The 14,317-nt window shown below is 42.9% G+C and overlaps 1 protein-coding gene across 1 annotated transcript in view; it reads left to right on the forward strand.

The window, feature by feature from the left end:
- The first annotated feature begins 403 nt into the window (after positions 1-403).
- Positions 404-14,317, forward strand: part of WDR1 (WD repeat domain 1) — a 220,473-nt gene continuing 206,559 nt past the window's right edge. Inside the window, exons 1-2 of the mRNA XM_069202820.1 lie at positions 404-741; positions 1,638-1,759. Of these exons, the coding sequence (XP_069058921.1) occupies positions 726-741; positions 1,638-1,759 (138 nt within the window). The 5' untranslated portion in view covers positions 404-725. The remainder of the gene's footprint in view (positions 742-1,637; positions 1,760-14,317) is intronic.

Below are 14,317 nucleotides of genomic sequence, written 5' to 3' on the forward strand. Positions count from 1 at the left end.
TAGCACTGGATGGGCGTGTATGCAGGCAATGCTCGCAGTGTGATATGACCACCGGACGGCCATCTTAAACTGGATTCACTGAAGAGTGCTTTCTCATATTATAGAACTACAACATTACGTTTATAACTTTGAATAATTCTGGTACATCTCAATTATTTCTCAGAAGTATTTAAGTCCATTTAACTGGAAAGAAAATACTTGAAATGTGTCAATAAGTAGGGCAATAGTGCTGCACAAAATTTTAAAACTCCACAAACCTCAAATGAAATGCACAAACTTTCATCTTATCCCTTTAATTTTACGATTCGAACTTGGTCTGCCCTGAATCAAGTGGAAGAGGATAAGTCCCACATGGCCGTCAGATTTTCGCACTGCTTAGACCAGCTCCTCCTCCTCCTCCACCACTTCCTGCTATGTTTTCATTCAGGCTCTCCTTCCTCATTTCCCTGTCTGCTTAGTGGACTGTTCTCCCTGACGTCGCTTCCGCTATTTCCCCTGCAGGCAGCAGTGCTGGCTGAGAAGGAAGGGCGGCTGCGGGAGGCTAGGCACCGAGTTGACTATATATGGTAACAGCCTACGGAGAGTCGTGAGCCCGCCGCCTGCTTCCGGGTTTGAGGAGAAGCTTGGTAGCAGGCGCAGTCTGGGCATCTATCCACTCCCTGACAGGAGCTGCGGCTGATTGAGAACCAAACCGCGGCGTCCATCTGAGAGCAGTCACCAGGAAGATGCCCTATGAGATTAGTAAGTACCTAAGTCCATAGAATAGATCCAGACGTTGGCTTCTGGGTGGCAATGGAGACTATCAGTGGCTGCCTCGCTATAGAACCTGTCATAGCCTGCATGGACGTTATCCACGGAGAGGCTGCGGCTGGCAGAGCGCAGCGGCTACACCCACGTTTAAGGGTGTTTTTACTGGCATGTGAATCACGGAAACAGAAGCTGACAATTCTAGACTCCCTGCGTTATCCTTGCAAAAGACGTAATGCTGGTATTCGCGATCTTCCAGTACTCTCAATGGGTTGCTGTAGTTTTCTAACTTGTTTTTATATAAACCGAGGGCAGATCTGCAAAGAAAAAAATCCAAGTAGACGTCAAATAAATGTGTGCTAACTCTTTAAAGCTTTCTCTTAAACTTCTTGTCAGACGCTACAGGCGTTACTCAAGGATCATTATATTTAATTTAAAAAAATCCAATTGTAAAAACAGAAAACGCGCTCAGCTGTGGATGATGTGTCTTCGTTGCATCATTTGTTAGCGCTGTAAACTCCTAGGGCAGGCTTCCTGAAGCTGCGGCAGAGCGACAGGCAAACAATATGCGTTCACTTTGATAGGAATTGATTTGTAATATGAAAGTGCAGCTATTCTGAACCCTGATCATCATAGCACGCGCTGTTTTTTTGTTTTTTTTAAAACGTCATTCATCAGATGCGCCCGTCCCACTTAAGCTCAGCCAAGTTCAACATGTAAAGGAAACCGCGCATAGCCCTTCTTTGAACCACACGACTAGTAAATTATTTAATGTGGCGTTTTCGTTTTAGCAGCACTTTCGCCCTGAATGAAAATCCTCAAAGTAACACTACCATGGTAGATAGCCTATTATGAATCATTTTAATGCGTTCCTCTTTTCTTATTTGCAGAAAAAGTGTTTGCTAGCCTGCCCCAGGTTGAACGAGGAGTGTCAAAAGTGATTGGCGGAGACCCCAAGGGCAATAACTTTCTCTATACCAATGGAAAAAGTGTGATCATCAGAAACATTGAAGTAAAGTACCCTAACACTTGCTAATTTTACTTGCTTTCTAATTTATATACATTTATTTTCTTTCTTTTTATTTGCTATCAGTGCAGTTATATGTGGACTATAGCAATTGTCCATCTATAATCTATTCACTCAATACCAGCATTAGAATTTGGGGGCCAAATCAAAATTGTTTAGCTGCAGGTTTAAAAAAACAAAACTGGTTTGCTTTTATTGCAGACTTTATGTGGATTCACAGAAATCCAGGAATGTATGGATGGCATGAGCAACACTGAAGATTGTGAATGTATGTACTTTGGTTATATTTTGTATTGCCTTCACTAAGAAAATATTTTTGATGTTAGTGATACAATTATGCCAATATGCTTGTGATATTTTATAAACATTTGCTTCTTAGAAACTCACTGTCTGTAGCCCTTTTTCTAATTTTTTGATGTACATTTGCGGGCATAGGAGCAGCCAGGCATAAATGTTCAAACTTGGAGTTTATTGTATTTGAATCACAGTTCTTTTGTTCTCAACCATCACATTAACTCTCTTACTGCAGGCAGTATGCCAAACTAGAAGATATTCCCAAGTTGGAACTGACTGAGGAGCTCGTAAATCTCTGCTGATCGTTTTGATCTAATCAAACTCTAAGTAATGGCTAGAACACTTACGTGTAATCTCTATTACTCCCATTCCTTCTCCTGCATGTCCCAATCCTTATAAAGAGGTGGAGACCTCTCCCACCGGTTTACTTGAAAGACACATTGAATGACCACCTTGTACACCCCACTGCCAATAGAGAGGAGCAGTACTGAACGGATCAAAATACAACTCAATTATGTCAAACACTTATAGCATGAACTAGATTAGTTAAACCTCCACCTCGAGGACTGGACCACCATTGTGGTTGTACGGATTTCACCCAGCTAATGAGTATGGCCTTGATTTTTCACAAATAGGCTGAGCCAGTTGATCTGCATCCTTAGTTGCGTAGGCTGCTCAACAATCCAGCACCACCAGACTCCTGAAAGCCCCCATGGGGATCAATAGCATCTTTGAATCACAGGCATGGAGCCTTCAGAACTCGGCACTGGATACAGCTTGAACATAAAATGGGACAGGGTGTACTGATCTGCGCCTCTCCATAACCTCAGTATGACCTCCTGTGTAGAGGAATACAGTGCTGAAGGCCTTCTAGAGCATTTGTAAAGCTGTTGCAGAAGATGTTACTAGTGTTTGGTTTGAAAAGCCATTTCATTTCTCAACACAACCAAACCTTGGCGATCATCTTCTTCAAGATGTGCTTCTCTTAAGCAAACGTTCTTTAACTTCATCCTCCCCAGAATAGGGATTGGGAACCCTTGACCAGAAGACTACTTTCAGTGCTCACACGTTAGTCTTCTTGTTTTTGCCTGTCCAGACACACACAGCTTCATTTATCAAATCCTTGCTCCATTAAATGAGATGAACCCCCTTTCTCATTGCAGTGCCTTATTTTTCAAAAACATCAGTGTGGTTTCTCGAAGGAAGAACTGGAGGTTTCTATTTGCATGTGCTCCTACTGGATGCTTCCCTAATTGCGAGCTGCTAAGCATTTGTTTTGTACGCATGATTCGCACAAAAGCCCATACTAAACCTTCAGCAGCATATTGCAGTCTGCTGTGATTTAAATATAAATAGATACTTGGGCCTTAAGAGGGGTTTGGCCCCGTTCTCCACAAAATCCTGGTCTTTGTAAATGTCTCTTGACCAACTGTTCGCCATACAGGTATCTGAGTAAATCCTTCAAATAACAAGACAGCAATTCAAAATGGGCATTGGTATTGCTCCCTGAGGAAGGGTGCATGGGGACATAGTCTGACTGTGAGTCTTTGTTCTAGCAATTGCTATTGATGTGGGTCATGTTCCCCTCTTAAGGGCTGTGAGGAGCATGTCCGATTGTGAGGCGAGTTACTTATCAAGGTGCGTCTTCCTTTTTGTGCAAGTCCATTTGTGGTTCAAACTCTGTTTTATTTACTTTATATAAGATAACATTTGTCGGTTACTGCAGCGCTCATTCCAATCTCTCTAAATAAAATTATGCCACATTATCAATACCACGGGGGTGAACAATTAACAGAAATATTTCTTATTGTGTGCCTTTCTGCTTGGAATAAGGCATAACAGATTGAATCAGAATTTTTCACGATTACTATGTGTTTTACATCATTCTGAACAGTTTTTTTGTGTTCACGATCTTCCAGGTTGTCACTGGCTAACTGTGATGTGGAAAAGCATTGAATTTGTGCTCCCAGTTAGCAGGCAAATTCCTATTTGGGAGTCCCCCTTGTTGGAAACCGATTCTGAAGAAAGTTTCCCATTTATTCCACAAGCCATTTGTCAACAGAATATTTTTGGGGGTGGGTTGAAAGACTTCTGTTGTGTTTTCTACATGTTTTGCCTGTGATATCACGTTTTGTGTTTGCTGATTTACATTTACAAATTAGTTTTATGCTAGACTTTCCAATGGCCTGACATTTGGAAGTTAATTAAGGAACATGAAATGGGAATGAAAGAGCTTAGTCACAGGTATCAATGGTGCTGGTACTCCTTTTGTAGCAGGGAAATCAGCCTTTGTGCTCTTGCGGAGTTTTGCAAAACAAATGCTATGATCCGTGGATGAAATTACTAGATTAATTTTGAAAGTAATCTCGTTCAACAGGGTGCTTTTTCTGCTGTCGTTTGTTGATATTTCAGACTTCTTTTCTGTATATCCTTGATCATTCCTGTGATCGATCAAACAACAGTGTTGATGGAATGAACCTGAAGTAATTGTAAAGTGCCACGGGCAGTTAGGCTACAGTTTGTTCCTGGGGCTAATTTAGAGAAGAGGGAAATAGCCTAGCGTGTAAAACAAGCAGTCACACCCCTGGGTGATATACACATCACGGTTTCCAGGTTGCCTCCTGTGTCCCAGCAGTGTGGTAGAACATGTTGAAATATATTATTCTTATATTTTACAAACCTGCATGATGTGTATTTAACCACATTTGTTAATTGCAATGGCCGGAACCGCATATCAGTGATGGCTTTCATTTATTGCACTGTGCAGAAACATTTTTGTCCTTGCTCTCTGGAATGCTCAACCACAATTTTTTCCCATTCACATGTGTTGATGCACAATGATTTGGCAACATCTCGGAAATATAATTTCATATATTTTTCAACACCAGACATGGGGCTGAAACACTCGTGGTGTAATTTATTTGCCATTTTGATGCTTATAGTGCCAATGGTTGGTATTAACTATGGCAACTTAGGGTTGTGTTGGCCAAGACTCGGTCATATTCAATGCATAAGTATTACTGCAAAATTAAAAAATATGCAGACTGATTCATTTCTGCAGTAATTGTGTGATTTTCATATATTTTGAAAGTAACAGGAAAAAGGAGAAGCAGATGAGATAGCAATATATCGTTCTAAATATTTATAGCGACAATAGTGATTAACCAAAACTCTTATCATTTCAGTATTTTCTTTATTTGAAGTTAATTGTTTGGAATTAATTAAATAAATATTGCCTGCCTTTGAGTGTGTGTTCACTGCCACGTCCTCTGTTAAACACAAATTTGGTTAATCTAATAACTGGACTATTAGAGCGTTCAGATTCAGTTTGGGAGACAGCAAATGCCTTCTTGGACGTATATGGTGTTGCATCCGGGATTCCAGTATTGATTCAGTGAGGGTCTCCAGGTTCCAGTAATGATAAAGTGAGGCTCCACAGAAGTCGAAAGGTTGGGAACCACTGGCCTAGAGTGTGCCAGACTCTAAAAAGAGGAGAGGGTTGTTACTCTCACAATTTCCTTGTGCCAAAGGAAGACTAGTGTCTCAGGCTCGGTATTCAAATACTGTCCTGCGAAAGAGAAATTCAGAATGCTGAAGCTGGGCCATACCTTGTCTGCCCTAGACCCAAGTGTCTGAATGGTGTCCTTGGACCTGCAGAATATATATTTTCATATATCCATCCTGCAGCTCCACAGATGTTCTTTATTGGACATGTTCTGGAACAGATTGCTATGGTTAAGTTCACCTATTTCTTTTAGTACTGCCTGTTCATAAGATAAAATCTCACACCGAATCATGCCTGTCGCTAGGGTGAATTTGGAGGGATTCTGTAACCCAGAGTCATCTGTTTCAGTGGTTTGTTTTGCTATTGAAAAAGATACAGAGGCTGATTTTACTAAAGAAATTGTGTGCTTTCCAGGTAAGGCGAAATTTGTCTCTTTGGTGTGTGGGAACAAAGCCAAGGCCTTTTTGGAGGATCTTGGTTTCAACTGCAGATGTCTTAGTATATAATAGACTACTCATTTTTTTTTTTTGGTTAGGCTCCTCGTCTGCATTTGTGGTTTTTGTTCCTGCCTTTGGACTTTCTTTTGCCCCGCCACCCCCCCCTCCCCCCCCTATTCTTTTGTTTTCTCCTCTGCCGAACCTCTGAAAAAAGTGGGGTGGAAGATTTGCAGAAAGGTCTGCTGGTGACCTTGAGGAAACCGAGGGTGGTGTTGTGGCCACATGGGTGGAGGTCCATGAATTTATTCTACTATTTGTATTCATTATTGGTGTGACTATTGAACACCCTTAATGTACTTTCATCATATACCTACTGTACTGGTGAACATTTCTTTGTCTCTTTTTTTTCTGGATTGGGTTTTAGACATCCCTAGGTATACTTTACTGTGAGGATTTGGATTTGTGTGATTGGGATACTTCTTGCTGAGGCCACACCTGTTCTCCTCCATCACATGTAGATCAGGTTTAATTTTTCGGTCCTGAAGAATTGCCCAGATCGATAGTGACACTTGCAGCAAGAAACATATCTACCTTTTTTATACACATTTATTTTATTAGCCGGATGGGACCAATAATTCCACATTCAGCCACTCATTGTTTTTTAATTCTAACAAGAGAACCAACCCATTAAATTTAATTGGGTATTTCTTAGGTATTTTTTATTTACAATACACCAGTTTACAGTTGGAGCACCAACACCTCATATCGGCATCTCATGCTCAAAAAGACCTCCGGCAAAGAGCCCTCTTGAGGGGTGCATTGGGCATTGCAGCACCGGCCCAACGAGGAGCTGCCTGATGATAAGGCATGACACCAACCTGGGTGTGTGAGGACTCCTGCTTCTGAGCAATCATAACCCCTGATCTGTTTCCTCCATCCCCATGCCTAGATTTTCTTTCTACCCCCCCCTTAATTTCTGCATACCTATTGTAATAAATAATTAGTTAGGATCTCTTGTCACTGCAGTAGGGCAGGATCATCCACCCAGAACTGCTTAATCTACACCTTTATGCATGGAGACTGGGTAGCTGCAGCTGATGATAGATGTAATCGTTGCCACCAGGTGTCCTTCTGCAAAAATCAATTTTGGCTGGGTGCTGGGACAAATTTGTGGTTTGGTGTTGTGCTACTGAAACTGATCCTTTTTTAAGTAAAGCTGTTCAAGCTTCCTTTGTTTTTCTTTTGGCCCAAAGAGGCCTTGTAGTAGGCACTGTTAAAGCTTATTTGTCGACCTCTTTTGTTCTTTCTCTGTTTACTAGACCAACCTTCCTCATTTAAATCACCTGTTGTGATGAGATGTCTTAAAAGTGTGACACGCATGTTTCCTTCCAAGCCCTTTATGATGGGACAGTGGGGTCTTTAACATCGTTAACATTTCACATGTACATCTTCAAGCCAATATATTTGCTTATTGCATCACGTGACTTTGTAGAAAGCACCTTCTTTTTCCTTAGCACATTTGTATTGAGGACTCTGGTGGCTCTTGTGCCAGAAGTCATGACTCCCTCTCATGTTAAGCAGTCAATCTCTCTACCAGCCTTCTTTGCTTTCCCTCACTCCTCAAAAGAGGAGAGGCTTCTTTCTGTGGACCCCAAAAGGACTTTAAGCTTTTACATTGAGTATATCAAGGAATACCATGTGGACTATCCGCTTTTTGTGGTGTTCTCGGAGCAGAAAGGGATGGCTGCGCAGAAGAGGACCCTCTTGAGATGGATAGGCCTCTGTATCAAGATCTGCTCTCTACTGACCAAAACCTAGCCCGGCAAGGTCTGAAAGCCCATTACACCAGTACTAAGGCTACTACAATTGTGTTGGCTCGTTGAGTGCTTGTCCTCGACATCTGCCAGACCGTTGGGTACTGGAGGGCCGTTTTGGTTTGAATACAGTCTACAGACCCTCTGAATGGACTGCTACTGCTTTGGTATCTGCTCTGTGGTGAGGAATCTGCGGTTAGAAGTATCCCTCAGAAGCGCAAGTTACTTTACCTTAGATATCAGATTCCACACTGACCTCCTCTCTTCCCACCATTCTGTGGAGTTGCTTCGTTTAACACCTAAAGAAGTCCCAAATTGGTATTCGGCATAATGGTATCAACAATTTTTCATATTCTGTGCTTGAGGCATTGGAGTGGGAAACAGAAGAACCTGGCATTGACGTGTAGGGTGGCACTTACATGCAACTCTGCTCAGTCACTTCCAAGACAATTTGGCACCAACATGGAGCTGCACAGTGCCATCTATTGGTGGGCGGGAGCACTGTTAAGAAAAGTTTCTGGATGCAGTCTGGCTACTGGGGAGCCAGGAATTTGCAGATAGAATTGGGAGCATTACTAAAGGTAAGTATTGGATCTGGCCCTCTCCCCAAACATTTCCCCCTACTTTTTGCCGAATTCATTTTTGTTGGTTTTAGGACTCTGTGCACTTTACTATGGCTAACCGGTGCTAAAGTGCTTGTGCTCCCTCCTTTAAACATACTAAACTGGCTTTTACCCAATAGGCTTATTTAATGTACTTCTAAGTCCCTAGTAACATTAAGTGGTACTACATGTACGCGGGGTCTATAAATGCTACTAGTGGGCCTGCAGCACTTATTGTGCCACCTACTTAAGTAGCACCTTAAAACATGTCCCAGGCCTGCCACTTCAGCCTGAATGCTGTTTTAAACTGCCATGTCGACTAGGCATTAAACCTCCCTTGCCAAGCCTTAATCTTCCCTTTTATTACATGTAAATCACCCCTAATGTAACCCAGATGGCAGGATGCCTTATAATTAAAAGGTTGGACATGCACTTTTAAGTTTTACTTGTCCTGGTAGTGAAACACAAGTTGTTTCTCACTACTGTTAGGCCTACTCCTCCCATACGATAAATTGATTTCCTTATTACTTTTAATAAGCTATAATTTCCAATTAAGAGGAGGTAGCGATATCACGTTTGATGCCTTTGGAATTGCAATGAAAAACCCTATTTAATGATAGTCGGATTTTTTGATCACAGTTATAGAAATACCACTTGTTTGAAAGTTGGCATTTTTTGCCCTTTTGTGCCTGTAGCCTGTCTTGGGTCACATGACTGGGTATAACTGACAGATTTTGTGAATTCCTCCTCGCACAATAGAGGGATTAGGTGTTTTTCTTTCAAACTTTCATTAGCTGGTAAATTAACAATATGGTAATCGTTTTAGCACAAGGTGTGGTACATAACAGACAAAAAAAAGGAGATTGTTGGTTAGCTAGGAATCAAAAGAAAGCAATCATAGATACTTCAGTCATCTTGTAGTTTGAAAATCCTGCCCCACACAAAATGGAAAACAGTATTTCCTGCAAGGGAGAGGTGGGACCACCTCCCCCTGTGTATTAGGTGTCAAAGGGCTGGGGTGGGGTGGCCTCTGCGCGCCACCAGACTGCTTTGAAGGGCACATTTGGTGCCCTCCTTGCATAATTCAGTTTGCATTAGTTCAGGAACCCCCCAGTTCTTGCCCTGGTGCGAAACTACACAAAGGAGAGGGGAGTGATCACCACCCTGTCCAGCTCCTCCCCTACAGAGGTGCACATAGCTCTGCCAGGTGGCCACTTGATTTTGCCATCTTGGAAACAAGATGGGCGGAGGCCCCTGGGAGCATCTGACTGGTTAGGCAAGCAGGCCTAGAAAATCATAAAAATGTTACTAGACCTGCAGGTTGAGTAACTTAAATAATCTACATGACCCTAAATGGGTCTCACACAGTTTACAGAGTAGTCTTTTACTTAATTCTCACATATGATTGCACCAAATATGTGAGCTCAGCATTTCTGCAGTACAATAAAACCTCTTTTGTTTAAGTAAACTGAAGTTTGCTGTATGTATCACAAGAATCTAGCCCACATATAGAAAACACATGACCCATCAGCATTGCCATCAGTGCAGGAATGTTTCTCATTTTATGTTTAAACTCACTTTTAAATGTATTCCTAAACCATGAGGTGGTAGCATAGTGTCATCTACACACAATACATTTCCAAGAAATGTCTAAAAATATTTTCACTACCTTGCAGCTTTACTGAAAAAAACTATATAATCTATTAGCTCTCTGATGCACCACCTGTTGAGGCTCTGAGCTCCACCCAGATAGAGGGTTTGGATGAACTTGATCTCCCACAACTGGGGAAGGAAGACAGACACGTCCTAGCTGAACCAATATCTATCGCGGATATTAAAGCCGCAGTCCAAAATATGCCAAGAGGAAAGGTTCCGGGGGCTGACGGACTCCCTGTGGAGTTTTATAGTGTATACCTGAAACATCTGGCCCCACACTTGTGTACCCTATACAACACAGAAGCGAAGGAGAAGGGATTACTGCCTCAGTCCACAAACAAAGCTGTCATGATACCACTTCTAAAACCGGGCAGGCCGGCGAGGGATGTGCGTTCCTACTGCCCTTTGTCCATGCTTAACATGGACTATAAGAGACTTAGCCGAATACTAGCTGCCCGTCTTCCCTATATGACAGTCTGGATCTGTCCCCTAGCGTAGCATAGCACAGAACATAAGACGACTGGTCTCCATACTCCACTCTGCATTCCAACCAGGCGGCGATTATTTCAGTGGATATTGAAAAGGCTTTTGATAGCCTTAGGTGGGATTACCTAGAAAAGGTAATGCTGAGACTGGGTCTAGGGCACGACTTTGTCCGCTGGGCGCAACTGCTCTATACGAATCCCACGGCGTGAGTACATACGGGCGGGGACCATATCTGATCCATACCAAATTGGCAGCGGCACCAGGCAAGGTTGTCCCCTGTCACCCTTGCTCTTTGCAATAGCGGTGGAACTGCTTGCCCGAATGGCAAGATCAGGCACCTATTTTGAATGGCTCCGGGTGGGAACGCAGGACCATCACATTGCACTATATGCGGACGACATGCTAATCTTCCTGGGGGACACGGAAACTGGCCTTCCGGCAGCTATGGCTATGTTGGAGTGCTTTGGCGGTGTATCGGGTTTACGGATAAATTGGCAGAAATCTTCCCCCTAATGGAGGGGGTCCCGAGGATCAATGACACGTGAGGGCTCACTTGGGCACCCACTACATTCTGTTACCTAGGAGTCAACATATACCATAAATCAGGAGACTTACTAGAGGGGAATGTACATAGAGCAATAAGGAAATTGAGAACTGACAGGCATTTTTGGGGGATGCTCCCGCTAGCGGTCACGGGGAGAGTGGCGTTACTAATAATGATAATGCTGCCAAGATTGTTGTACTATTTCTCTACTCACTCGCTGGTTATTCCAAAATCCGTATAAGACACATTTAACTCTATGATATCTAGTTTCATCTGAGGATCAAGCAGGCACAGACTGGCATTGGGCACTCTTCAGAAACCCACTTTGGAGGGGGGGTTGGCTGCACCAGACATGGAGATGTATTACTGGGCTGGTCAGCTGCAATGCCTGGCAAGATCTCTAGATGAAGAACCAGCGGACCGGAATTTACAGTATAATCTAGGCGGATCATTTCACGCCCTCCTGGGCGTACTGCTGAGCCCCAGAGGGAAACAACAACGGCTGCCACCAGAATTGCATACTGTACGAGTGTGTTGGGAACGTAGTCCTCGGCGCTCCCATACAGCACTCCCATATGCCCCGGAAGTATCAATAGTGGGTCTGATACACGTAACGGGGGCGGGCACCCCTAACGGGGGATCGAGAAACTAGCTACATATAATATTACAGTACTAGGGGACTTGTATCATAATGGGAAGTTGCGTTCCTTCACTGAGCTGAAGGAGCAGTTTGACGTCCCCTCCGGAATGTTTCTTATATATAACGCGATTACTAGGATTATACAGCGGCCCTGGAAGTTGGGATTTCACGAACCACCTATACACGAAGGATGCCGAATTATTTGTTCACAGGGGGGAGACAGGGGTGCGATATCAGCAATTTACAAAGCCCTATACAAAGACACATCAGCTCCTTTGGACAAACTCCGGTTGAAGCGGCAGACGGAATTGGGGACACCCATAGACGAGTAGAGATGGGCCAGGATTACTACACATATATATTACGCAACTAGGAATGCTCGCTTTAAATTAATAAACCTCTATGTCTATCACAGAGCTTATCTTACTCCCCCACCTAAAAAAAAAATTGCAAAGATCTATGCCACCGGAGGTGGGGGTTGCCCCAGATAACCAGCAGCAGGACTAGAGTACATGTTATGGAACTGTCAGCAAATAGTACCTTACTGGGAAGAGGTATTTAAGAACTTGGCCGCGGTTACGGACAGGAAACTGAGGCTGTCTCCCTTGACAGCACTATCAGGGGATTTTCCCTGCCCATCTACCAAAAAGACAACCAATAAATCTATTGACCTACCACTAATTTTGACCAAAAGAGAAATTACGATTCATTGGAAGGACGCTGGGGGCCCCCACATTCAAAGGTGACAGAATGCAATGATAAAATGGACAGAAGCAGAGGGAAATATATTATATCAAGAGGCAGCACGGGAGAGAGGGACTCGAGACATAGCAAGACAATGGGACACACTATTAGATTGCCTCAAACACCCAGGTGACACAATCTCAGACAATCCACGAGTAACCTCTGATTCTGACACGGATGAAGCCTCTACTACATAAATGTAAAACAAATTGTGAAGATTCAGTTTTCTTATTTGGCAGTACTATGATATTTGAGAAATGACATGTTGTATGCTGGGAGCGAAGTTGGGGGGAGGTTCTGGGAGAAGTGTAATGTTTGTTATATACGGTAGATGTGAGTTTTCACTATCTTTGCTTAAAAAATCAATAAAAGATATTTTTAAAAAATATATCTATTAGCACTGTGAAAATTGGGTTTCAGAAAACATACCCTTTGCACATTAGCACCTAAAAGTATTCTAATTTGTTTACATCCTATTTAAATATTTTTCTCAGCACACGGAAATACAAAAAATGGGCTTTCACAAATACTGAAATATATATTTTAATGTCAGTACAGTTGATTTAGTCATTTAAATGTTGTTGTGTTAGGCAAAATCCACCCTATATCCTTTTTATTTTACATTCTAATCAGCAGGTCACACAGTTCACCTTACAGAGTCCTGGAACTGTGCATTGAGAAGAAAAATTAATTGTCAGACAAACTGACTTTTGACCTCTGTCTGTGAACACAGAGCAAATGTGACATAATAACAAAATTTAAAGGCATCTTTTATTGCCCCTCCACTTTCTGACTGAACAGAACACCTGTTCATTGTCAACTCACCAGGAGGGGTGAATAAGTACTAAAAATATCACACCCTGATCAATTATGACTCGCCATAGCGAATGGACGTGTAGATTTTTTGAGCCCTGGGCCAGGGAGATGATGTCCCTGCCCCCTCTGATACCTTGGTCACTTCAAAGAATGACTAACCCCCACCCCACCCCTCTTTTAGGGTTACTTAAGGGCTCCCCTGTGGGTGGGTCCTCGGATTCTTCCAGCAAGACTCTCCAAGGAACTCTCTGCAAGACATCTTCTGTTCCGGACCGCTGGAACCGCTGTTGGTCTGCTTTGGAACCGAAACACGTCTGCTTCCGATGGGAAGGCTCCCACTGCAACATTGTTTCTCTGGATCCTGCAAGAAGTCTGCAACATCCAAGGCTGTGCATCCTCCACGGTCACAAGGACTCTGTTTGCACCTGGAAGCACAAAGGAATCCCCCTTGTAAGATTTGCCCCCGACAAGGAGTGGTTAAAAAGCATGATTTATTGTGATACAAGTGAGGACTATGCTATGCTACAGCCCCACCCTTCCTGACCTAAAGTCCTAAAGTTATATGGAAACCACTACGGGACTACCTACTGTCATTAGATAATGATGTATTGGACTGATTTTGCAAAAATTTCGCTTTTTTGCACAATGCTCACTCCCCCCTGGAACCATCCAGTGTGTAGTCACCCGCCTCTCTCCCTCCCCCCCCCCCCCCTAACATATTCTAACACGCTTGAGACTTGGCAGGGAAGAATGGGCAAATAAGCACTGCCACCTCACCAAGGATGGCACATGTTGATGTTTTAAATACTGATGGATCTGTTTATTCACATACATGGGCATTTGCTGTTGTGTGTTTTTCAGATGTGAAAAATGATCAAGGTTGTTTTTTTCTATTTTTTTATTTTTTTTATTTTTTATTTTTTTTAGTGAACCTAGGAGCTAAAACACAATCATAGTAAACCTCTCTCTCAATGGCGCACCTATCTGTCAATTCGTCCTTCCTAC

This window comes from Pleurodeles waltl, chromosome 1_2, assembly GCF_031143425.1.
Source record: "Pleurodeles waltl isolate 20211129_DDA chromosome 1_2, aPleWal1.hap1.20221129, whole genome shotgun sequence".
NCBI classification, from domain to species: Eukaryota; Metazoa; Chordata; class Amphibia; order Caudata; family Salamandridae; genus Pleurodeles; species Pleurodeles waltl.